Source organism: Mastigoproctus giganteus, chromosome 2 (genome assembly GCF_048544385.1).
Source record: "Mastigoproctus giganteus isolate SK-2022 chromosome 2, ASM4854438v1, whole genome shotgun sequence".
NCBI classification, from domain to species: domain Eukaryota; kingdom Metazoa; phylum Arthropoda; class Arachnida; order Uropygi; family Thelyphonidae; genus Mastigoproctus; species Mastigoproctus giganteus.
This window is the reverse complement of record NC_143576.1, coordinates 128,511,360-128,538,657: the sequence shown is the minus strand read 5'-3', so window position 1 is coordinate 128,538,657 and position 27,298 is coordinate 128,511,360. Positions and strand designations below refer to the sequence as shown.

Here is a 27,298-nt window from a genome sequence, read left to right as displayed (position 1 = left end):
GCTGCATCTTGCAGAACTTAAGCCTTTCTTGGTAAAACCAACCCTTTGTTCCACTCACCAATCTTGTTGCCCTTCTCTGTACTCGTTCCAGCAGCTCTACATCTTTTCTAAAATGAGGCTTCCAGACCTGTATACAGTACTAATGGCCATTGCCTTATACAAGGGGACAATCACCCCTTTATCCCTGCTAACAAAATTCCTGTATATCATGGACAAGACACCATGAGCTATTCTTGCATATTGTTTGCACTGCTCAAAAAACTACATATCTGACTGCACAATTACCCCAGGTCCTTTTCATTCTCCACTACCCTGAGTGTAGTATCACCCAGTTGATACGCTACTTTCGGGTTGCTGCTACCCATATGCAGAACTTTACATTTTTCAATGATAAACTTCAGATGCCACCTCTCAGCTCATCTTCTTAACTTTTTCAGATCCTGTTGCAGTAGCGTACTGTCATTAACAACACTTCCAACGTTTGTACAAACGTCTGCAAACTTTGATATTAACCCTGATATACCTTCATCAATATCATTGACAAATACCGAAAACAAAATGGGTCCAACACTGAACCCTGGGGGACTCCACTAATAACATTAGCCCACCAAGAGCAGTGTCCATTGATAACCACTCTGTCTTCTCTCACTCAACTATCCTTTTATCCATTGTAACAACTTTCTCTTAATGCCATACTGCTCCAATTTGTACAGTAGTCTTCCATGTGCCACAGTATCAAAAGCTTTCCTAAAATCCAGGTACAGGAACTCCCCCACCTATGTAATACTCGACTTATGGAAATTCTACTTTACATAAGTTTTTTTCCCTTCTGGTGCAAACTTAAAAAAAATCATGGACCCGTATTTTACATCCTACAGGAATAAATGGAGGGTTTTTTTTTTTTTTTTTTTTATGAAAACCCCAAACACGAGCGGTAAGCGAACCTATAGTACTTAGTTCCGTGCTTGGGTTGGAGGTTGAGAAGACGAAAGAAGATATTTGTTGACATTAGACTTGAACTTCTGTAGACTGTAATTTTCAGGAAATACATATGAAGGAAGGTTGAAAAGTGGAGGAAAAACTGTTGAAGATAAACACAAGAAAGGCACCCGGGGTGGATGGGATCTATCCAGTTATATTAAAGGAGGCAGCAAAGGAAGTAAGCAAACCCTTAGCCATAATTATGAGAGCTTCCTTGGACTCAGGGGAGGTACCCATAGACTGGAAATGTGCAAATGTGACCCCAATTCACAAAGGAGGATCAAAGGCTGACACAAGTAATTATAGACCTGTGAGCTTAACTTCTGTTCCAGGAAAATTAATGGAGGCACTGGTTAAAGAAGCACTGCAGGATCATTTAGACAAGACTTCAGTTATAGCTCAGACACAGCATGGTTTTGTTAAGGGGAAGTCTTGCCTGACCAACTTGATTGGATACTATGATGCAGTCACAAAAGAACTGGATGCAGGGAATAACTTTGATATTATATACTTGGATCTTAGAAAGGCTTTTGATACTGTTGCACATGGAACACTGCTACAAAAATTGGAGCAGTGTGACGTTGGAGGCAAATTGCTGCTATGGATAAAGGGGTGGTTGGGGGGAGAAGACAGAGAGTGGTAATCAATGGACACTGCTCATCGTGGACTGATGTTATTAGTGGAGTCCCTCAGGGCTCAGTGTTGGGTCCATTATTGTTTTCTGTATTTATAAATGATATTGATGATGGTATATCGTGATTAATGTCCAAGTTTGCAGACGATACAAAGGTTGGCAGGGTTGTCAAGGACACTACTGACACTATGCTGCTGCAACAGGATCTGGAAAGGTTGAGCAGATGGGCTGAGAGGTGGCAAATGAAGTTTAACATTGACAAATGTAAAGTACTACACATGGGAAACAGCAACCCCAGAGCAACGTATCAACTCTGTGGTACAACACTGACAGTGGTAGAGAATGAAAGGGACTTGGGGGTGGTTGTGCAGGCAGATATGAAGTTCTCTGAGCAGTGCAGACGGGCTGCAAGAGTAGCTCATGGAGTATTGTCAATGATATACAGGAATTTTTCCAGCAGGGATAAGGAGGTGATTATTCCATTGTATAAGGCGATGGTCAGGCCACACCTAGAGTACTGTATACAGGTCTGGAGGCCTCATTTCAAGAAGGATGTAGAGCTGCTGGAACGAGTACAGAGAAGGGCAACAAGATTAGTGAATGGAACAAAGGGGTGCTCTTACGAAGAAAGGCTTAAGTTTTGCAAATTACAGTGTCTGGAGACTAGGCACCAGCGAGGTGATCTGATAGAGGTGTATAAAGCCTTGAATGGTTTAAGCATGCTCAATGCTGATGGGATTCTTCCTCTAGCTCAGAATAATCACCTGAGAGGGCATAAATTCAAATTGAGGAAAGACAGATGTAGGATAGACGTGCGGAAATTTGCCTTTAGCCAGCGGGTAGTTGGTTGGTGGAACAGACTTCCATCCCTTGTGGTGGAGGTTGATAGCCTAAATAAGTTTAAGGCTCAGCTGGACAGGTATTTTGAACGAACAGAGGGGTGAAGTGGAAGTGGTTTTTTTTTTTTTTTTTTTTTGGCTGATGCTGCATAAGCTTGCTTTCTTGCATCAAGTGCCTCTACTAATGCTAATGCTATTGTTGACTAAAGTTCCAGAAAACGGCAGTTGAATGAATTAACGAGGAAGATGAAAAGTTGGTTCTGTGAGTTTGAAGTTGGACAGTAAATGGATGTTGGCTGGTGGCGGCACGTGTTCGGACTGTTTTGAAAGACAGAGTGGGAATTATAGAAGCTAATTCAGAAGAACAGTGCCTGTGGAAGTATCTGTAGAAAAGGTATGCAGCAGAAACAGTACGTCTGAGACAGTGGAGAGACTCTATTAGAGAGGAGTCATTAATTAACATAACTGCCCTCTTCTGAATGGAATCTACAAGCCTGAGAGAGGTTTTTGGGGGCACCGCCCCAGATGTGGGCAGATTTGCATTTTGTAGAGAGTGAACAGCTGTTTGCAAGAAAAGTAATGCCGAGAGCAAAAGAGAAAACCAAGATTTTTAGATGCAGAGGAAGCAATATTTGTAATATGCTTGTGCCAAGAGAGATTAGAAGTCAGGTTAATCTCGAAAGAGATATATCATTTTCCCTAGAAATCAGAGTGTCACCAAAGATAGGTATAGGAGCAGAATCCCTTTTGCGAGATATAAGACAAGATTATATTTTAGAAGGATTGAAATCAACTAAGTTGTCTTTGCTCCACTAGAGAATTACCTGGAGATTGGCATTTAAGGAAGTAGTCTTACTTGTGTGTGTGAGTGACCAACCCACAAGTTCTAGTCAATATTTGAGAAGTTAAAATCCCCCATTATAAGACATTCTGATTTACTAGCCCACTCTATTTCTCTGTACGATTGTTCATTGTACTCATTCGAGTCATTAGGCCTATAACACACTCCTACTCTTATTTTTGCTTTCACAGTGCTTATGTCACACCAAACTGACTCAACAGTGCACTGTTCATCTATATCAACTGGATGCACTTCTTTTGATTTTATGTTTTTCTTAATTAACAGCACGACACCTCCTCCCTTCCTATCCTGTCTATCCTTTCTGTACACATTGTACTCCCCAAATTCCAATTCTGCATTCCTAATATCAGTTTGGGATATCAGAGATGTGGTGTCACACCACGTCTCTGATATCCCAACAATATCTGCCTTTGATGTCTTGACCAACACTTCAAATTCATCAAATTTATTTACTATACTTCTAGCATTGGTATACATGCAAGCATACATGCACAGATTCCTATTCCTAGTTACCCTGACACATCCCATATACCCACGTGTTTCACGATGACTGCCATCATTCCCTGAAACCCCCAGCACCCCTCACTCCAGGTTGCTACTTATTCTAATGGAAGTTGTGCAAGAATCACCTTCACTTCTGCCTGCGGCTACTTTTAACCTTTTGGTCTGTGAATACCCCCAAGCTAGCAGTTTTCAGACCCACCTAATACTGCCTTGATAGCATCAGCAAATATTCTTGCACCCTTTCTATTTAAGTGTATCCCATCCCCATAGGAGCAGTCTCTCCTGTTAACAAGCACAGACCACGCTGAAAAAAATTCTACCCCTTGTGCCTTGCACATTCCCTCCAGGGCCGAATTGATTGACAAGGCTCTCATTATGTACTCCCTCCTATCATGTCTGGGCAGAATTGCAGACACTTTCAAATTTAACCCTAACTCACGACTTTTGCATCATTGACCTGTACTTGTTCAGTAAATCTGCAGATCTCATATTTTAATGTCATTGGTGCCAGTGTGTACGACAATATCACCTTTTGTGCCCTTTTTTGCATCATTGACTTGTACTTGTTAAGTAAATCTGCAGATCTCATACTTTTAATGTCATTGGTGCCGGTTTGTACAGCAGTATCACCTTTTGTGCCCTTAAAAGATGATATATGCTTTACAATATCATCAACTTTTGCCCCAGGCAGACATACCCTGGTGCTGTTCTATCTATCCTTTTTACAGAATCTAGTTCCTTTGGGACCAGTGCATTCTGCCTTGGAGATTGCAGCTGTGTTGCCTGATGCCCAGGAGTGAGCTCTGGCATTGAGTTGGGCAGCTGAGAGCTTGACGGGCCCTTCATATTAATTTCTTCAAGGGCATCTACCCTACACCTCAAGCTCTCATAGATGCCCAGTAGAATGCTGAGTTGATGCCTAATTTCTAGACGCCCTCTGCACCTGGCACACAGAGACATCCTCCTTGGCTAGATCATGTTCTGTTCCAGAGAGTTTGGCAAACATTTCAGGTTGCACAATTTTTTTTTTTTTTTTAAGGCTGTGATGCATTCGAGAATCTCTCTCCTCAGTTCTACCCCGAGTCACAGCACGCTTGCCACTTTTTGTGCCCGTTGCTTTGCTGCTCTAGTCTGGGGCGTGATATTTTAAATTAATAAGATCAATAAATTTAATTAATTAATTGTCAATACTACACTATCTAATAGAATCCTAAATGCAGTGATGTGTATTACACTATATAATTATATGTTAGAGCTACCTAGTTACCACAATTAAAAATTTGAATTCCCTACTACTCTATACAAAAACAATGGCTGCAAGATTCGAACGAAATAACGGTTTTACGTATATATTAAGTAGTAATCTACAAAAACTCTATCTAAAATAAAAATAACCATTGTAACTCTAACTATAAGACTACGTATAAAATACAATATAAAATAACAATTAGGTAAATAAAAAGGTAAACACTTATCGCATTTTCGGAGCCTGTAATTCACAGCTGTAATTTTTAAAGAGAGTCAGCGCCTTCTTCTTATGTAGGTAACTTATTCCAGTAATTTATAATTCGCGAGTTAAAATAACACTTGCTGCAATCCAGTCTAAACATCTTCCCCCCATAACTCGCGAATTATAAATTACTGGAATAAGTCATTGGTGCACCTCTAGAATCATTTATAACCGTTAAAATTTCGTCCTCATTCATTTTACTTATGCCTCTCAGAGCCTTAAACACCTCAATCATGTCTCCTCAAAGGTACCTAGTTTCTAGTCAAAGCTGCTAATGCGCCAATAAAATCTAAATCAATCAATCAATCAACCTAGTTTCTAACATATTTTTCAACTTTACTCCCATAATTTATCTTTGACATAAAGGGTTTTTCTTCTGTAAATATAGATGAAAAGTAACTGAGTTCATCTGCAACATCAGCTGGGATATCTAATGCTATTCCACGTCCATTACATATGGGTCCAATCTGTTTTGTCCTTCTCTTCTTTGCATTTATATATGTGAAGAATTAGTATTGTTCTGTGCATTGTGAAATTCACATTTTATATATTTTACTTTTTTTTATATGCAGCCCTGAAATTAAATACATAATTAATACTATAATTATTTTCTGTTTAATTTAAGCATGGAAGGGTTTGAATTTTTTTTTTTTAAGTTAGATATGATGTTGTAATAATGATCATAGTATAACAGTGTGATGCACTATTTTGGTAATAATGCACTAAAGAATACCACATGGTATGTGCACCTCTAGAACTAGCATTATAAAGACATAATGCACTAGTACAGTATAGCCTAAGTTGGTGATGCGCCTTAAAACCGACAACTTGTGTTTGGAAACAAATCTTTTGGCCCACAAAAGCTTCTAACTTTGCACTGTGGCCCACTACAATAAAAAAAAAAATTATTCCAGACTACTAATGTTTCTTATAAAATTATATATCAATTTTTGAGATTATAATGAAATAAGCTTCACTGGATCTGATTCATTGTAGTGAAACCAAGATTTGTCATGCACAACTTTGTTCAGACATCGCTTTTCCATTCATTCATAACACTCAATTTGCTTTGTGATCAATTGGAGAGGTGTTGGAACCCAGTTTGCTGTAACTTTTTCTGTATCCCAAAATTTGGTGAATGATTTTGAGCTACACCAACTGAAGTGTATAAGTACAGTAGACTCTCAATAATTTGAGCATCAGTAAGTTGAATTTCTTCTATCTTAAACTTGACAGCTGATAAAACAATGCCTTTAAAAGTCAATTCTTGTTGTGGTGGTGGTAAGTATAATGAAGAACTTTAAACTCTCCTTCCTACCGATTTTGGACATGACCCAGTTTCCCCAAAATAGTTTTGAGGATGCTATTTTGTTTCATTTTTCAAAATCTCAATAGGAGTAATTTATTCAATTATAATTTTTGTGGAATTTTATAAATTTTGTTAACTCAAACTGCATTTAATGCCATTCTTGATAACTGAAAATTTTTGTGATTTAGTTCATAAAACTAGGTTAATTCAATGTTTCTAGGCTAAATCCAAACAAAAGTGTGCAGAGAGTATGTCAGTAGTATGTCATTAAATCAGTTTGAGATATTCACACACACACACACACACGGAAATTTGACTTTAAGAATGAATCATTTCAGCAGATTCCAAGCGTTATGCGAGATTTAGGTTGTGGTACTCTATGTATGAGGCATGGCAATAAAGTTCCCAGACTGTGCCCTTGTGCTCATGTTGGTTGAGTTTGAAAATAAACAGAAGACATATGTTGTAGTTCAAACTTTCTCCAACAGAAGGTGGTACAAAAGTCCAGTAGGCCAAGAGATTGCAAGTAACAACCAGTTTCATTAGTAGCATTGCACATTGTGTCATGATTTTTCAATGGTGCTATGAAAGGTTTGTGCATTAAAAACTGTTTATGGTGATGAAACATTTAAGTTGTACGAGGATGTTTTGAATGGATGGCATAATCAGTTCAAAGATGGATGTGAGGCTATTCGCAATTACCTAAGAATTGGGCATCTGTCAACCTCTTGAAGTGTGGATAGAGTTGCAAAAGTTTGCGAAATCATGGCAAGAGATCTTTTTTTGACCCTCAGAATGATGGCTGATGAGTTAGCATTAGCAAAGGCACATGATGCAAGAAAGCAAGCTTATATAGCATCAGCAAAAAAAAAAAAAAAAAAAAAAAAAACACCTTTTTTTAACCAACCAACTCACTCCAAATGTTTGTCAAGTTCTGCCTTGAATCTGTTTAAGCTATCAACTTCTACAACAACAGATAAAAGTTTGTTCCAGCAATCAACCCCCTGCTGGCTAAAGGCAAACTTCTGCATGTATATTCCACAATTTGAATTTATGCCCTCTCAGGCGATTAGCATTAGTAGAGGCATTTGATGCAAGAAAGCAAGCTTATGCAGCATCAGCCAAAAAAAAAAAAACCCCACTTCCACTTCACCCCTCTGTTCGTTCAAAATACCTGTCCAGCTGAGCCTTAAACTTATTTAGGCTATCAACCTCCACCACAAGGGATGGAAGTCTGTTCCACCAACCAACCACCCGCTGGCTAAAGGCAAATTTCCGCACGTCTATCCTACATCTGTCTTTCCTCAGTTTGAATTTATGCCCTCTCAGGTGATTATTCTGAGCTAGAGGAAGAATCCCATCAGCATTGAGCATGCTTAAACCATTCAAGGCTTTATACACCTCTATCAGATCACCTCGCTGGTGCCTAGTCTCCAGACACTGTAATTTGCAAAACTTAAGCCTTTCTTCGTAAGAGCACCCCTTTGTTCCATTCACTAATCTTGTTGCCCTTCTCTGTACTTGTTCCAGCAGCTCTACATCCTTCTTGAAATGAGGCCTCCAGACCTGTATACAGTACTCTAGGTGTGGCCTGACCATTGCCTTATACAATGGAATAATCACCTCCTTATCCCTGCTGGAAAAATTCCTGTATATCATTGACAATACTCCATGAGCTACTCTTGCAGCCCGTCTGCACTGCTCAGAGAACTTCATATCTTTTCAGATTATTCTGAGCAAGAGGAAGAATCCCATCAGCATTGAGCATGATTGAACCATTCAAGGCTCTATACATCTCAATCAGATCACCTTGCAGGTGCCTAGTCTCCAGACACTGTAATTTGCAAAACTTGAGCCTTTCTTTGTAAGAGCAGCCCTTTGTTCCATTCACTAATCTTGTTGCCTTTCTCTGTACTCATTCCAATAGCTCTACATCCTTCTTAAAATGAGGCCTCCAGACCTGTATACAGTACTCAAGGTGTGGCTTGACCCTTATACAAGGGGATAATCACCTTGTTATCCCTGCTAGAAAAATTCCTGTATATCATTGACAAGACACCACAAGCTACTCTTGCAGAACTTCTGCACTGCTCAGAAAACTTCATATCTGCCTGCACAATTACCCCCGGGTCCTTTTCATTCTCTACCACTGTCAGTGTGGTATCACATAGTTGATACGTTACTCTGGGATTACTGCTTCCCATATGTAGTACTTTACATTTGTCAATGTTAAACTTCATTTGCCACCTCTCAGCCCATCTGCTCAACTTTTGTAGATGCTGTTGCAGCAGTGTACTGTCATTAGTGTCATTAACAACCCTACTAACCTTCATATTGTCTGAAAACTTGGACATTAAGCCTGATATACCATCATCAATATCATTTATAAATACAGAAAACAACAATGGACCCAACACTGAACCCTGAGGGACTCCACTAATAACATTAGTCCACGAAGAGCAGTGTCCATTGATTACCACTCTGTCTTCTCCCACTCAACCATCCCTTTATCCATAGCAGCAATTTGCCTCCAATGCCACACTGCTCCAATTTGTGCAGCAGTCTTCCATGTGCAACGGTATCAAAGGCCTTTCTAAGATCCAAATATATGATATCAAAATTATTCTTTACATCCAATTCCTTTGTGACTACATCATAGTACCAATCAAATTAGTCAGACAAGACTTCCCTTTAACAAACCCATGCTGTGTCTGAGCTATAACTGAAATCTTGTCTAGATGATCCTGCAATGTTTCTTTGACCAGTGCCTCCATTAATTTCCTGGAACAGAAGTTAAACTAACAGGTCTGTAATTACCTTAATGTGTTTAACTTCTGTTCCGAGTAAAATAATGGAGTCACTGGTTAAAGATGCATTGCAGGATCATCTAGACAAGACTGCAGCAATAATTCAGACACAGCATGGGTTTGTTAAGGGAAAGTCTTGGCTGACAAATTTGATAGGATATTATGATGTGGTTACAAAGGAACTGGAGGCAAAAAATAATTTTGATATCATATATTTGGATTTCAGGAAAGCTTTTGACACTGTTGCGCATGGAAGACTATTTTACAAATTGGAGCAGAATAGGATTAAGGGTAAGTTGCTACAATGGATAAAAGGATGGTTAAGTGGGGAGAAGACAGAGGGTGGTAATCAATGGGTGCTGCTCTTCGTGGACTAATGTTATTAGCGGTGTCCCACAGGGTTCGGTGTTAGGTCCACTGTTGTTTTGTATATGTATCAATGATATTGATGAAGGTATATCAGGCTTAATGTCAAAGTTTGCAGATGATACAAAGGTTGGCAGGGTTGTTATTGACAGTAATGGCAGTGTGCTACTGCAAGAGGATCTAGATAATTTGGGCAGAATGGCTAAGAAGTGGCAACTGAAGTTTAACCTTGACAAATGCAAAGTACTGCATATGGGTAGAAGTAACCCCATAGAAACGTACCAACTGTGTGGTACTACACTTAAGGTGGTAGAAAATGAAAAAGACCTGGGAGTAATTGTGCAGTCAGATATGAAGTTTTCTGAGCAGTGCAGACAGGCTGCCAGGGCAGGTCATGGGGTTTTGTCAATGATATACAGGAATTTTGCTAGCAGGGAGAAGGAAGTGATTGTCCCTCTGTATAAGGCAATGGTCAGGCCACGCCTTGAGTACTGCGTACAGGTCTGGAGGCCTCATTTTAGGAAGGATGTAGATTCACTTGAGCGTGTACAGAGAAGGGCAACAAGATTGGTGAGGGGAATGAAGGGATCCTCTTACCAAGAGAGGCTTAAGTTCTGCAAATTGCAGTGGCTGGAGACTAGGCACCTGCACGGTGATCTGATTGAGGTGTATAAGGCCTTGAATGGGTTGAGCATGCTGAATTCTGATGGGATCCTTCCACTTGTTCAGATTACGAACCTAAGTGGGCATAAATTCAAATTAAGAAAAGACAGATGTAGAATAGATGTGCAGAAATTTGCCTTTAGCCAGCAGGTGGTTAATTGCTGGAACAAACTTCCATATGTCGTTGTGGAAGTTGATAGGTTGAATAAATTTAAGGAGGAACTGTACAGGCATTTGGAGGGAATGGTGGGATTTTTTTTTTTTTTTTGGCTGATGCTGCATAAGCTCATACACTTGCTTTCTTGCATCACATGCCACTACTACTACCTTTGATCCTCCTTTGTGGATTGGGGTCACATTTGCACATCTCCAGTCCATGGGTACCTCCCCTGAGTCAAAGGAAGTTCTCATTATTACGGCTAAGGGTTTGCTTACTTCCTTTTCTGCCTCCTTTAATATAATTGGATAGATTCCATCCACCCCAGGTGCCTTTCTTATGTTTATCTTCAACAATTTCTCCTCCACTTTACTCAATTATTACAAGATTATCAGTTATTACAAGAGTTGGATATGAATAAGGTGATTCATCAAATTCTGTATGGAGATTTAATTAAAAGCAGTGTCTGTGCAAAGTTTGTGCTGCACAGCCCTACAGATGAGCAGAAGCAATGAATAGTGTCATCATATAAAGACTATCCAGACTTGTCAAGGCAATCCCCATTTCCTCCACTGTACTTTCACTGGATATGAGTTTTGGGTTTTTCAGTATGACAAGTGATGCAGCATCAGAACATGCAGTGGACTTCAAAATCATCAGCAAGGCCCAAAACATTTTGTGTAGAAAAGTTCAAGACAATGCTGATAATGTTTTCAACAAAAAGGGTGCAATTCAGGAATTTGTACCCGAATGGGAGAGAGAGTCAATGCTGTGTACTGCGTACAGGTGCTTCAAAGACTATCACAGCGCATTTCCTGGGTTAAGCTGAAATTTGAAGAGAAAGGCAGATGTTTCTTGTTGCAGGATTTTGCCTCTGCCCATTCTGCACTTGTGAAGACATTTTTGATGAAATATAGCATTGTGCAGATCGATCAAACCACCCTACTCTCCTGATCTAACACCAGTAGATGTCTTCCTCTTTCCCAAGGTGAAAACTGTCCTAAAAGGAAAGAGATTTCAGGGTGTTGAGGACATAAAGAAAAATGTAACTACAGAACTGAACAGCATCTCTTTGAACATGTTTGCTGACTTTTTCAGATAATTTTAAAAGGGTGTAATAGGTGCATTCAGTCAAGTGTGATTACTTTGAATAAAAATAAAACTATTTTTGAGCTTCGTCACTTTATATTCTTTTTATTATACCAGTCAGGAACTATAATGCCTCACCTTGTATTTAATGTTCTTATAATCCAGAAAGACCGCCAGGTCAATGGAGTTTCCAATAAATCGTCAATACAAAATCGTATTTATTAATTAATCGTATTTAGCATTCACAAGCTTTAACTCCGGTCCACTCAAAGAGTGCGTGCTACTGCACTCACGCTCCTGACCACTTGGCTACATCAGGCCTAATGTATTGTTGCTGGCACATTTTCTACACTGCTTGACAAAATTAACAGAACAATTAGAAAATGCGGTGTAACTCTTGAAGCGAGAAAAAATTCGGTATGGTAGTGTACAATGAAATGAGGAGACAGCAAGAAACTTCAGACAAGTATAAGGGACATTTATAGGGATTGTATAAGAATTAGCGAAAACATCACATTTACAGAAGTTGATACAAGATGCTTGAAAATATGGTCACATGATATCAGTACGGCATGATCATTTAGACAGGAGTGCAGTTACACTTCAGTCACAGCATGGATTTGTTAAGGGGAGATCTGGTCTGTCCACTTTGATTGGATAGCATGATGCAGTGATAAAGGAACTGGATGCAAAAAATAATTTTGCTGTAATGTACTTGGATTTCAGGAAAGCTTTTGCGTGCATTGAGGGCAAGTTACTGCTATCGATAAAATGATGGTTGAGTGGAAAAACACAGTGTTTATCAATGGGCACTGCTTTTCGTTCGCTAATGTTATTAGCAGAGTCTTCCCGGGTTCATTGCTGGGCCCATTTTTGTTTTCTATATTTATTAATGCTATTGATGAAGGCATATCAGGCTTAATGTCTAAGTTTGCTGATGATACAAAGATTGGCAGTGTGGTTAATGACAGTGTCTTGAAGGTATTCTACTGCAACAAGATATAGAAAAGTTAGGCAGATAGGCTAATAAATGGCAGTTGAAGTTTAACATTGACAGATGCAAGATTGTATATAGGTAGTGGTAATCCCTGATTAACATCCCAACTGTTTGGTACTGCAGTCAGCATAGTGGAAAATGAAAATTAAAATGATTGGAGGTATTAATTACTATAATTAATAACCATTCTTATACCATGTGAAATTATTAATATAGTTTATTAAGCTTAGAGACCAAGCCACTATACATTTAAGGTGATGTTTCAGGCATCTTACCGATACCTATAATCAGTCCATGCTGTTAGGGGTAGAAAAATAGAAAGGGTTACAATTTGAATTATATTTCAATAATTATTAATTGTGAATTTTAAATTTAAAGGATTTTAGGGTTTTTTTTTTTTTAATTTATTTTATTTTTATTTTATTTATTTTTTTTTTTTTTGCTGTGAGACTCCTGCTTGTCGATGCTACCAGAACCTGATGTGCATACTAGCAAGAGATGCTGCCAGCAGTTTATTTGTGAGTGAGGGATTAAATGATGGGTATTGATAAGATGCCTGAAACATCACCTTAAATGTGTAGTGATTTGGGCTATAAGCTTAATAAACTATATTATTAATGAGTGGTTATTAATTATAGTAATTAATCTTTGTGGCAACCAACAACGTCTTTAGCTATACTAGATCTGGAGGTAATTATGCAGTCAGATATCAAGTTCTCTGAAAAGTGCAGACAGGCTGCCAGGACAACTCATGGGGTTTTTTCAATGATATACAGGAATTTTGTTAGCAGGAATAAGGAGGAGATTATCCTGTTCCATAAGGCAGTGGTCAGACTGCATCTTGAGTACTGCATACGGGTCTGGAGGCCCCATTTTAGGAAGGATGTACAGAGAATGGGTACAGAGAAGGGTAACGAGATTGGTGAGGAGTACAGAGGGGTTCTCTCACCAAGAAAGGCTTCAGTTTTGCATATTGCAGCATTTGGAGATTGTTCTCCTGCAAAGTGATCTGATTGAGTTGTTTAACATTTTAAATGGCTTGAGCAAACTTGGTGCTGTTGGGATTTTTCCTCTTGCTTAGATTATGCACATTAATGGAGATAAATTTAAACTGTGGGCGGATGGTTGCAGAATAGTATTGGGGGTTTTAATTTTGTAGTCTCATTTTTTTTTCCTTTTTTTTTTTTTAATTTGGTTTATTTTAATTGCTTAGTTGTAAGAGCAGCTAACTGTTCTCAAGTTTAACTTTGCAGTTGGTAGAAATTTGCACGTGTAGTGTTAAAAGTGTTGAATTCCATATATCAGATATCAATAATCAATTGAGTTAACTTGTGGAACAGTTTGAAGAACCTGAGAACTTCTGGATGCACAATTCATCTTCCAATGATTGTGTGTGTGTGTGTGTGTGTGTGTGTGTGTGTGTGTGTGTGTGTGTGTGTGTGTGTGTGTGTGTGTGTGTGACCATTACAGCAGTGATGAGTTTTTTGCATCTGGACTTTCTGCCTTAAGGTCGTTTTACTGTTTTGTTTCAGTCAGATGTTGCTAAAAGACATTGTGGGAACAGGGTGTCATATTTTGAAAATTGGTAAGTGGGACAACTTGAAGCGAAATGTGTAGTTTGGCATTTTTCCCTTTAAAAAGTAAAAGAAAAATATAAAATTACAATTAAAATACATTTTTTATCACTCAATCAATCATAGTATATGATTGTTGTTAATAAGTATTTGCCCTGTATATAAACTTTAATATTATTTATAACAGTTATTTTAAAAAAAGCAAGGAAGAATACTTTTACTTTATATATCTTTCTTTAGATTTCGCTAGTTTTCAAATTGCTTCTCCTTCTGAAGATTTTAAAAAGTTTTTAATTTTTTATCAGGACATGTTATAGTTTCTTTCACCGTAACTTCGGCTTTTAAATTTTCTAATAAAAGATGGTTTCCCTCTTTCTGCCAAGCAGTTTTCATAGCTCAAAAATATTTCTGTTGAAGCATTTGAATGTGGTTATTCACTGTACTTTACAATATCTTAAATGATTATTACTGTTTTTTTATTTAATTTTCAAAATTGCTTCACTTTAACAATTCAAAAAAAGGAAAATTCATTTGAGAATTATTACAAAAATAATGTATTGCATTATTTTATACATGTATACATGTAATTTAAAACAACAAAGAGAAAAAAGATTTCTCTGTTTTTTTGTTTTTTTTTATTAGAATTAATTTTTAATGCATCCATTAGATTCCAATAAGAATTAATTAAAAATACATAAAATCAATAAATTAAGTTTTATCCTCTCTTATCAGGACAAATGATGGTATTATCAGGAAGCGGAACTTGAAGTTCTAAATTAGAACAATCCCCGCCATATTGGGACAGTTGGCTACCCTGTGTGGGAAAATTTGAAGTATTTTAAATGAGGGATACTTAACCCACATATTGATAACAAAATTTTAGATTTATATAAATCTATCCGAAGGTACCAAGCTCATGATTGAGTATTCCCAAATTTTTAAAACCTTATAAGCTTCATTTCAGGTCCTTTTTTGGAATCCTTCTTCAGGGCAAATAGGGTGGTGGAAATAAAATTAAGAAAATATAAAATTTCTTTATATACAGAGTTCAGTAACTATTTACAGATACCATTGTATGCATTAGTAGCCTGTTTGTTACCAGCTTACTTTTTCTTGAAAATGGTGCCCAAAGTGGTTCAGAAATATTGATTATCATATTTAGGCTTGACTCATTTAGTTTGGGGCCCTACCTAGATACAATTGATTTCATTTTTAAGGTTCAATAAACTGAATTAGCCAAAATTTCCATGAATTAGTGCACTTCATTTACCTATTTAGTGATATTGTTTACTGTCATGCAGCTTACTAAAATTGACTTAGTCGTTAAAAAATATTGCATATTCTTTATTTAAAGCCGTTGAGTGTAATTTGATTTTGGTATTATGAACTTCATTTCTTGGTAGCATGTTGTACCACCTTTTTTAACAAGTTGTTAGCTATTGTGTCTCTAGGCACTGAATAGTGCCTAGGCACTATTCAGTGTGCACTGCAGAAGCCAGTGGAAGATGAATCTTTTTACTTTTTTTATGAAATGTTTTATATATCCTTTTCCTGTGGATAATGCCTTCCCCATGATTAAATGAGATTCTTATAAAGTTTTACTGTATTGTTTGAGTATTATATACATGTTGAAAATGTGTATAATTTTTAATTAAGCTTTTAATTTCTGAAAAACTGTAATGCCCTTTTTAAATTGTCTCATTTGAAACAGTAAGTAAAACTTTAATACTGCTTTTAACACTTTTTTTTTTTTTTTATCTCATTTTTTTTTGCTTTTGTTTCTTTAATATTGAAGTTAAAATTGTATTTTTTGCTTATTTCACTTTATTTTCCCTAAGGGAAAATAGTGTACAGTGTATGACTCAGAAGAGCGAAGTGGAACAAGAGGAGATCCTTGATCAAGGAGCCCTTGATGACCTGGATGTTACACATTACTTAGTTTTCAAGAAAGCTGTTAGTATCTTAGCAGATTTTTCTCTTATATTATTTTAATTAATCAGCTTTTGAGCTAAATATATATTTTTTAATCCATTTAATTATCTATACTAAATTAATCCATTTCAAAATGGATTTTATGAAACATTGTAGAGGTAATTTTTTTTAATATAGTGACATATCAGACTTTTTTCTTCCATTTTCACCATCACAGAAATGTAAGGGTTTTTTTTGTATCAGTTTGCCGTAGAACACTTTTCAGAAAAGCTTTGTTTAATAAAAATGTACTGCATGTATGTGTGTTTGATATTGTCTTGTTGTTGTGGGACTGGCTATTTAGCAAGAAGCGAGCAGAAAATAACTTGGAAATTTGCTAGCTAGTTCCCATCCTTTGCCATGAGGAGGTGGGCTGTCTACACCATTCTTTGGTACTTTGGGAGCTGGGGGTTCTGGAGGTTGAGCCCTTGAAAGAAAGAAAGGAAGACAGGTTGATAGGAGGAGTGGGGTGCTATAGATGCCATTAAATTAGGGTTGAGACAGACAAAGCAGCCTTGGGAGAGGATGCAGGATAGGGATTGGTCAGCAGCTCCACCTCTGCATCTTGCAACCTTTGCATGCTGTGTGGCAGCTTCTGCTTACCTTGCACAAGTAGGACAAGCTGATGGCATCCTTACTGTTTCTCAGACACCACACATAAGGAGATATAAATTTAATTTGCAAAAGGATGGTTTCAGGTTAGATGTGTGGAAATTTGCATTCAGCCTGGAAAAAAATTAATTATTGAAATAAACTTCCACCTAGTATTGTGTAAGTGGGTAATTTGATTAAATTTAAGGAAGGGTTTGAAAAATTCAAAAAGAAGATGGAGGGATGATGTGGGTAGGTCAATGGATATTATATAAGCTTTCTTCCTTGTATCATTTGCCACTGCTAACACTAAGAATCACTACCAAGAAGTACAGCCATCAAAAGTGCACTGAAGTAGAAGGAAATGATAGTTTACAATAACTTATTAGTGTGCAAATAAAGGTAAACATAGTATAAATCACAATGGCATGACTTAAGTAGGAATTGTCTTATTGCATTGTTTTCACTGTTGCATGTATGCAATGCTTTCCCTTTCCCCTTCCCCAGCTTGAAGTGATATGTTTCTCTCTGCTCAGTATAGGGAATGCAATAATCTGAATTTGAAACTTGGTGTATTGGCTGAGATTGAATCTCTGAGAAAGTAAAAATATATGTGTGGAGAATGAAGAATCTGGCAGCAGGTCAGTGACTCAAGTATCTAGCAATTGACATTACTCTGAATGGTTTGGCCCAGGGAAGAATTGTCAGGCACTTACTGCTTTGGTTCAAAATTAAGTAAATTTATGGGGATTCAGTTGCTAGGGAAACAAAATATTTTCTGTAAAAAAAAAAAAAAAAAAAAAAAAACAGATGGAACATAACTGGAGTATCTCTGCCTGGAGAAAAAAAAAAATGGTGATTTTACTAACCTGCTATCAGTTCTTATGGGAGCTAGTAAAAGGGTGTATTGTTATTCATGTTAGAACTAATAAATTAAAGCAGAAATGAGCGGAAGACTAGGTATAAGAATAAAAATCATGTGCCACAAGAGAGGCCATGATGCTTTTGTGTAGTTCTGCTCATATTAAACAGGAGGCAAAAGGGATTATACGATGAGAACCTTACATTTAACTCCAGGTGTGAAGGACTCGGCAAGACTTATATGACAAAACTTTTTCCTCTACAGCCTGTCCTAATTGATATGATTCATAAAGATGGAATTCACTTGCATGGATGTCTTAAAGGTCATTGAAACAATTCAGGTTAGTGGCATGGACTAAGATTCTTGCAAACTGCCCTTTTTGGTTATACAGTAAATTAGAAAATAGTTACATGGCTTGTGGGGGTGGTTCTTATAATTAATTTGCCAGCAGACTGCTAACAGGTGATGGAAAGTACATATATTTAACATCACCTGTAGTAGTATCCTGTTATCATCCATTTTAATAGTTAATATTTTCTGGACCATAACCCACCATCCCCCCCCCCCCCTTGGAAGATGTTAACCAAAATTCCCCTGCTTATTATGTCTAAAGGTTTAGGTGTATGCAATGATGTTTTTAGCTCTAGCCGTGGCTAAAGAACATATCGTCAAGACCTGTAGGTGGTCTTCTGAAAAAACACCTTTGTTAGAATTAGATATTGAGTTAGCTATAATTCCAGGAGGTCTTATCCAGCAGCCATTGGAAATCTCAATCAACAAACCCTTTTCATATGTGAGGAGTAGACCAGCTGAATGGTGGTGTCAAATCACAATTTGATACCAACAAAATGAACGAAGTGCCTGACAATTTCACAAGTGTGAGAATGGGTGAAAATTTTGTGGGAGTAGGTGAAATATGAGGCGTGGCCTTTTAATCTTCCATTAAGATTATAGGATATATGCCATCAACCCCAGGAGCCTTACTGGCCTGTAGGCTTGAAAGTTTTTTTTTTTTTTATTACATAAACATGTGAAATTTCAACATCATTAATTACATTTTTTTCAACTTCACTCCCATAATTTCTCATTGACTTAAAGGGTTTTTCTTCTGTAAATATCAATGCAAAATAGCTGTTGAGTTCATCTGTAACTTCAGCTGGGTTTAATACTATCCCACGTCCATTACATAAGGGTTCAATCTGGTTTGTTCTTCTCTTCTTTGCATTTATATACGTGAAGAATTCCTTATTCCCCATCTTTGCTGTCTTTGCCAGCAATTTCTCGTAATCTGCTTTTGCCAGCCTAACCTTTTCTGTGGCACTATTACAGATCAATTTGTAGCTGTTATACGCATCTGTACTTTTTATTGCTCTAACTTTTCCATGCTGCCTTTTTCTGCTCGACTAATCTGGCAATTTCATTATTAATCCACTTGGAATCCTCCTCGTGGAATATTTTTTTTAATGGTATATATGCATTCAAAGCTTCTGTGATTAATGTTTTAAAGGTATACTGTAAGTCAATTGTATTCACTCTCTGTGAGATATCTACCCAGTTAATAGAGGCTATGTAGCACCTTAAGCCGTCATAATTTCCCTGAAGTTAAAACCCATTCCTTTGCCTTTAACTACTGCTACCTCTCTCTTCATCGTCCATTGTAGAACTCAGTGATCACTTCCTGCTACTGGTTCCTGTACTGTCATCTGGTTCAGTGATGATGAGGTCTAGATTATTGTTTTTCCTCATACTTTCCCTGACATGTTGATACAAATAGCAATCATCTAGTTGATTTAAAAATTTTGTCCCCCGTGTGGAGTTTCCCACCCATTTGCTCCAATCAGAGGCAAATTAAAATTACCCATAATATGCCTACTTGCCCATTTCATTTGCATGTAGAGGCTCTCATCATATATAATTGAACAATATTTGGGATGTAGACAACACCCTTCACTGATAGCTTGAAGTCAGTCATCTGTGTGCTGCCATCTTCCCAGATGGCACTATATCTGGGGAGCATTCCCAACAAATGCAGTGTATATACAGCCTGAATTGTATGCTATAGATTTAGCCTTGGACTACATTAAAACTCACTCTTACCAAAGGTGTATGGTGTATACTGACTCATGAAGTATACTACAGGCTTTATCGGGAATGATATATAATCCTCATCCACACCTGCCCCGGGTCCAGCAGACACTTTATTTTCTTTCAAAATCCATTTCTGCTGGATCCCAAACCACATTGGGATCAAAGGTAATGAATTGGCTGATAATGCAGCCAGGTCACCTCAACCCCACAACAACAGTAGCCTATTAGTTCTCTATACAGACTACAGGCAGCTAATACACTCTACATTACTCTTCCAATGGTAACAATCTTGGCATGGGCGGTTTACAAACAAGCTGTATCAGATAAAATCTGTAATTCAACACTGGCAGTCTAATCTGCACAGAAACTGTAGAGAGCAAGTCATTCTAGCTCGCCTCTGCATAGGACATGATCATGTTATACATGCATTAATGCTGAAAGCAGATGATTCTCCTATGTGTAAGAACTGTAGCAACTTTTTAACCATTCGCCATGTTTTAACTGAGTGTCCATGTTATAGACATGAACATGTTTTATATTTTACTACTTTTAGTCATCTGGATGAGCCTTGTACACTCAGTCAGATTTTAACCGACAATCAGCACGTGTCTGCTGTTTTTTTATCTATTTAAAATGAATAAACCTTTTTACTTATATTTAAATTTGCCTTTTTTTTTTTTTTTATTGTTATATTTTACACATGTATTTTTATGTATTTTGACATAGTAACCTAATTAGTTAGGTCACTGAAAGCTTAACTGTTTTGTTTTATATGACCTGGTTTTGGTGCATTATAACCTTAGTTACTAATGTACCAATAAAACCCAAAGATGCCCTAGAAATATATGCAAGATTTTCCATCTATTGTAAAATCTGAAAAAGATAACATATTTTCCTTGTGTATTATATATGCAGGTGTGATTTTTCAATTTCAGGTAGCAGGAAATGACGTAATCGGACATTTGCAAACAAGCATAAGAACAGATTGCAGTGCATAGAAAGAAATGCAAAAATAATGTGGAATTTCAAGTGAAAATGATCACACACACACACACACACACACACACACACACACACACACACACACACACACACACACACACACACACACAGTGCCTCCGTAGCCAGGTGGGCAGAAGCAGCAGTGCATAGCACATGCTTCTTGATTAGACCGGGGTTCAAGCCCGTGACCACCAAATACGGAGGATGCGGAAAGGTCAGGGAATGACCACCCCATATCCCCGGAGCAATATGGCCTTAGTTGCTAATGCTCCTAAAAACCAAACAACAACGACAAAAAACACACACAATGTTTATTTGCATCCTTTAACATAGTGAATAATCTCCTGAGTTTAGCTGATCATGCAGGTATATTATTCAGAAAATGTTTCCCGGTAGTGAAATAGCAAAAAAAAAAAAAAAAAAAAAGGTTGTGGAAGTACAAAAACAATAAGCATTGTTGGTGAAATTGCATGAATAACGGGCACATTTCAATTGCTACAGATGGCAGTAATCAAGGTGATTCCAAACTATATCTAGCTGTGATATATCATGTTTAATTATTAAAAAATAATAAAATAAAACTTTCATATCCAAAGCAGATTGCTCTCAGTTTCAGAATTTGAAGGCAACTCCACCCTGGTATAAGACTGGGCATCTTCTTCTGAACAACCTGAAAGCATGTGGGATTCTTTCAAAAAAACTGTTTGGCACTTAGTGTTAATTATCATCCATTTCAATCCACTGCAGGATGAAGGCCTCTCCAGCAACTTTCCAGTTTCTTCTGTTTTGTGCAACAGCCATCCATTTACTGCCGAGGAACTCTTGAATTTCATCTGTCCATCTCCAATGTTGTCTTCCAGATTTTCTTTTAGCTTCTCTTGGGTGCAATTCTGTTATTTTCTTAGTCCATCTGTCATCATGTCTTCGAGCTGTGTGTTCTGCCCAAGTCCATTTCAGTTCTTTAGTTTTGATAAGAATGTCATTTACTTGAGTTTGCTGCCTAATCCATGTGTTTCTCTTCTTATCCATCTGATTCCTAATATAATTTGTTCCATTCTTTGCCATGTAGTTTTCAGCTTCTCTTCCATTCTTTTGGTGAATGCCCAAGTTTCACTTTCATAAGTCAAGGTGGGAGTATACATTGATCCATTATTTTACGTTTCAGACAAATTGTGATATTGCTCCTCAGTATGTGACTATATTTCTTGAACACTATCCATCTGAGATTTATTCTTCTCTTTACTTCCCGCCATTTATCATTATTACAGCTAATGACTTGTCCAATATAAGTATATGAATCCACCTTTTCAATTTCTGCTCCTTCAGTGATTATATCCCTCCTTGTGGCATACTTGTTAATCATTACTTTTGTTTTAACCATATTGTTCTTTAGTCTGAAATCCTTACTAACTTTGCATAACTGATTAAGATTTTCCTCTAATTCTTCGGGATTATGACTTATGATCACAATGTCATCTGCAAATTGTAAATGGTTTAGGTACTCTGCATTCACATTGACTTCTTTCTGCGATCAATCCAATCTTCTGACAGCTTCTTCAAGGGCAGCAGTAAAGAACTTTGTAGATATTGTGTCTCCTTGTTGAACTCCTTTCTCAATTTTAAATTTGCTACTGTCTTTGTATAGTCTAATAAAGGAGGTAGCATTCTCATATATTTTCTTCACAATCATAATGAATGGGATGTATATGCCTTGTCTTTCCAGTGCCAGAAACATTGCCTTATGCTGTAATGGAGTCATGCTTATGGAGTCAAATTCCTTTTCATAATCTAAAAATGCTAGGCATAATGGTGTTTTATATTCATTTGCTTTCTCCACTAACTGTGATATTACATGAAGGTGATCCATAGTTGAGAATCCTGTCCTAAAGCCAGCTTGCTCTTTTACTTGATTTTCATCAAGTATTCTTTTGAAGCTATTAGTGATGACCCTCATGAACAACTTGTAGATGTGGGACAACAAGCTAATTGATCTATAATTTTCTACTTTATCTCTTTTCTTATGCAGCAAAATTTGATTGCATTATTCCACTCCTTAGGTGTCATGCCTTTCCTGATGTATTTTGTGAAATCTTGCCAGTTTCTGTGTCATGTCTCTTCCTCATAATTTTAACAACTCTTCATCTTCACCTGGGGCTTTTTGATTCTTAGTGTTGATAACAGACCTGTAATGGTAGGCCTAAGAACCGGAGAAGCAAGGTATTAAAAGAGGAAGCTGAGCACTTAGCAGGGATACACTGTACTTGTCATCTTATTCATTTCTACACTGAAAAGGGCACAAGTTAATAAGATAACAAAGACAGCCTGTCTTCCTGTGAAAATGACTAATATTTGGTGGATATTTACTACAAAGTACTAAAAGGAAAGATAGATTTAAATCATTTCAACTGAATAATGCCTTCAAAATATTTTTTTACTGAAGTAAAAAAATGTTTTGAAGCATGTCTATGCATGTTAATCGTCTCTGATGAAATTTGTAACTATATTGGTAGAACAGTGGAAAACTTTATTACGGTTATTATTATATTAAAACCACTCTTATACCCTGTGAAAATTAATACTGTAGTTTATTAGGCTGTTCTCCTACACTGATATGACATTTTGAGTATCTTATCGATACCCATCATCTTTTATAACACAAGTGGCAAACTTGCCCAAGTCTATTTAAAGAAGAAATTAGAAGCGGTAAGAAAAGCCATGTGATCACTAGTGAGTAACATTGACTCATATCCATAACTAGTTTGTTTGGAAAAAAAAAATAATAATAATAATACCCCCCCCCCCCAAGAAAAAAGAACTTCTGAATTGCAAACTTCTGTTGAAAGTAATCCTAAACAGGTCAAACAAGCTGATAATTCTAGGCATGGTATCCTCACTCGTAGAAATTCTGTTCATTCCTCTCTTCTAGCTTGAATAAAGCAATTTGCTTGTTTCTTTTAAATGTTATTCTAATGTCAGAAAATTAAAACACAGTTCAATCCATTATACCTCACATCCATGTGGTAAGGTCATTATTCCTAGTTATGTGCAGATTTATTATACCAACACTTTAAATTTTCCGCTTCCATTTTAGAAGTTGATTACACTACTCTGCATGGTTTTCGATGTTTGTAAACTAATAGTTGTTTTTAACTCATCGTTATTCATTTTTTTCTATTATGTTTCATTTTTTTTCGGAGTAAATGCTTGGAATTTTGAAACTAAATCTTCATATGTTGGCAACACTGCCTTCAATTATTTGTTTCTTGACCTTCTGAGCTCCATGCAGTAGTGTTTATCGGTATGAGCTCAGTTTATTTCTGAGGTTATCGTGTCAGACTTGTGCTGAAAGATGAGTAAAATATCTTCACGTGAGTGTTTGAACAGTCCAAAGTTATTTTGTTATACTTGGGCAAGTTACGTCTCAAGAAGACAAGATATTACAGAATGTTTTAAAAAAAAAAATGTGTATTAGGCTTATTTTGGAATGAAACTCAGTAACCAAGATTAACAATGGGCTCCACATAAAGTTTTGCTGAACCTGTGTTGAAGCATTAAGATTAGTAAAACAAAGAAGGCTATGCCATTTGCAATTCCCCTGATTTGGTGGGCACCTCCAAACCACTGTGATGACTGTTACTATTGCTTAGTTAACATAGAGGAATACAATACAAAGGGTAAGAAGGGCATTGTATATTTTATTCCATCTACCATTAGACCAGTCCCACATGGTAATAACCTGCCAATTCCATACCTTCCACTTAAATTTGAGAATGTAGCAGCAGAAAGTACTGAAAGTGAAGCTTCGGAAGATGAAACTGCAGTCTACATACCCGGGGACATTGAGTCCTGCCCTCAGCTGTTTTCACGACATAAACTTAATGATCTGGTAAGAGATTTAAATTTACCAAAGGAATCTGCAGAACTCCTTGGCTCTAGACTTAAGTCAAAAAACCTAGCACATGGGATATTTTTCTCATGGTACAGGCACAGAGAATGAGAATGAGTCCCCTATTTTTCTGAGGATAATTTGAAGACTTTTTGCAGTAATATAAATGACTTAACAAACTATATAGGAATTAGTTACACTCCTACACAATGGAGACTTTTTATTGACTCATCAAAGAGGAGTCTTAAAGTTGTGTTGCTCCACAACAGAAATAAATATGGGGCTATTCCAGTAGCTTATTCTGTGCATTTGAAAGAAACATATGGGGAAGTTGTTGACAAATATTAAGTATGAAGGATATGGTTGGTTGGTCTGTCCTGATTTTAAAGTGATAGGCATGTTATTTGGACAGCAATCTGGCTACATAAAAATGCCTTGCTTTTTGTGTGAGTGGAACATTCAGGGAAGGAGTAAGCACTGGAATGTCAAGGTCTGGCGAAAGAGGTGCGGTTTGTTGCCTGGATCAAAGAACACATTTCATCGTATACCCAAAAACTGATCTCCTTTCACCCTTGCACTTCACACTAGGTTTGACAAAACAGTTTGTGAAAGCTTTAACTCAGGAAGGTCCTTACTTCAACTACCTTATTACTAAATTCCCATTGATCACCCAAGAGAAGCTAAAACAAGGTGCTTTTGTTGGACCTCAAATTTGCAACCTGATGAGAGACCGAGATTTTGAAGGAATTATGAATAAAAGAGAAAAACAGGTGTGGATTAGCTTCAGGTCTTGTTGCTGAAAACTTCTTAGGGAACAACAAGAATATAGTTGAAAACATGTTGGAAATCTTCATTAAGCTGGACTGTAACATGAGTATCAAGGTATGTTTTTTTACACTCCCACATTGACTTCTTCCCAGAAAATCTAGGAAGTGTTAGTGAAGAATAGGGTGAGAGGTTTCACCAGGACAGTAAAGGCATGGAGATGAGGTACCAGGGGAGGTGGAATGTCAACATGATGGCTAACTATTGCTGGATGCTGAAGAGGGACTGTAAAGTAGAGGGATCAGCAAGAAAATCAAAGAAAACCAGATCCAAGGTGATTTTATTTTTTTTTTTAAATTAATAGTTTTCAACATGTATTTAAATACAAAAGTCTGGTAAAAGTAGCATTTTATAATTTCAGTGCACAAATTCTGCTAAAATTTAAAATTTGTGAAAAAATCAAATTTTCTTTCTTGATTTTTGAAAAAACCTGACATGATGGGAGTCATTTTTGAAATCAGCATTACAAAATGATTCAGAAACACCCTTTTTTGAGAAAACATCACTGAATTTTTTTCCAAAATACAGATTAGTATTATCATAGCAGATATCATAACTCAAAGAATTTTAGGTATGTTTTACCACTGTTGTGGAAAGTATAAACCAAAAAAATTCCCTTCTTTTGCTTATTGTGGAAGTACACTATTGCTGAATGTGACCACATGGCAGATAATATTTCATCAGTTGATAGTGCAGCATTTTCAAATTTGAAATTTTTTCGCGGAACGTTACCAGTATTTCTTAGTTTCATTAAAGATAAAGAAATATATGAAACAATAGATGCTTTGCAGCATTAGTCTTGTCAGTTGCACTGTAAGAGCCTACCGAATGCTATTATGAAAGGAGAAAGAATTTATGTACAGTATCCATTGGTCAGAGAACAATTGCACAAGGAAGCATGAAATATAATAAATTATTTCAAGTTAAAAAAACAAATTCAGATCTTCTCTTTCTGGTGAAACTTTGGAACTGTCCTTGTTAGTCAAGTCTCAGTTGCAGTGCCATTGTTATAAACAAATCTTTGACTGGACATTTCTGTACATAGTCTGCAACCGCACCTTTCTCAAAGCAATCATAATCAACTAAGATCTAATAGACAGACCAAACAGAAATCCACAGACGGAAAAATCCTGGGTAAGTTAATATTTGAAAGCATATTGTACAGTCAGTCCTCGTATAACACGTGTTTACACTACATGAATTCGATCATACACGATTTATAAATAGGGGAACGATATCTTATATAACACGAACCGAATTCACTTATGCACGATTTGCCTTTGTGTTTACAAGAAATGGCAGTCGAACGCAGAATCACCCCAACCGAACGCAACACGATAGGAATGAAGAGAAGATTCTGAAAATGTATTTGTTTTTCATATCAGTGAAGGGGAAACACATTTCACCATAATAACGTAAAGACCAACACAATTCCAGCTATCGGTATAATAGCAAATGCAATTAGATCGCGTTTACTACCAGTTTATAACAGATTCCACTAGCAGAAACGCAACTGGAAATTGTTTTTATTGTTTTATGGTAGTAACCCCCAGAAATGTACTCTAGTAAAATGTGAGGTGTTAATAGTGTATCTCTGCCTTTACGGTGTTGTTTATTCAGTTGCTACACATGCGCAGCTTTGTTTATGTGTATCAAGCGTGCCTCCTCGTTTTGTAATTGTGCTTTATTCCCTAAAAATGAGTAAAATACTTAAAAGGTGTGAAAAGGAAGCGTCCTGGTGAAGACACTGCAGATTCAGAGAGAAAAAGAAAAGCAATATC

The 27,298-nt window shown here is 37.0% G+C and overlaps 1 protein-coding gene across 3 annotated transcripts in view; it reads left to right on the top strand.

The window, feature by feature from the left end:
• The window catches only part of C3G (C3G guanyl-nucleotide exchange factor), a 410,407-nt gene that overhangs the window by 243,902 nt on the left and 139,207 nt on the right, over nucleotides 1-27,298 (top strand). For all 3 annotated transcript variants that reach the window (XM_090368667.1, XM_090368668.1, XM_090368669.1), the window contains exon 11: nucleotides 16,131-16,245. In XM_090368667.1, the coding sequence (XP_090224793.1) occupies nucleotides 16,131-16,245 (115 nt within the window). The remainder of the gene's footprint in view (nucleotides 1-16,130; nucleotides 16,246-27,298) is intronic.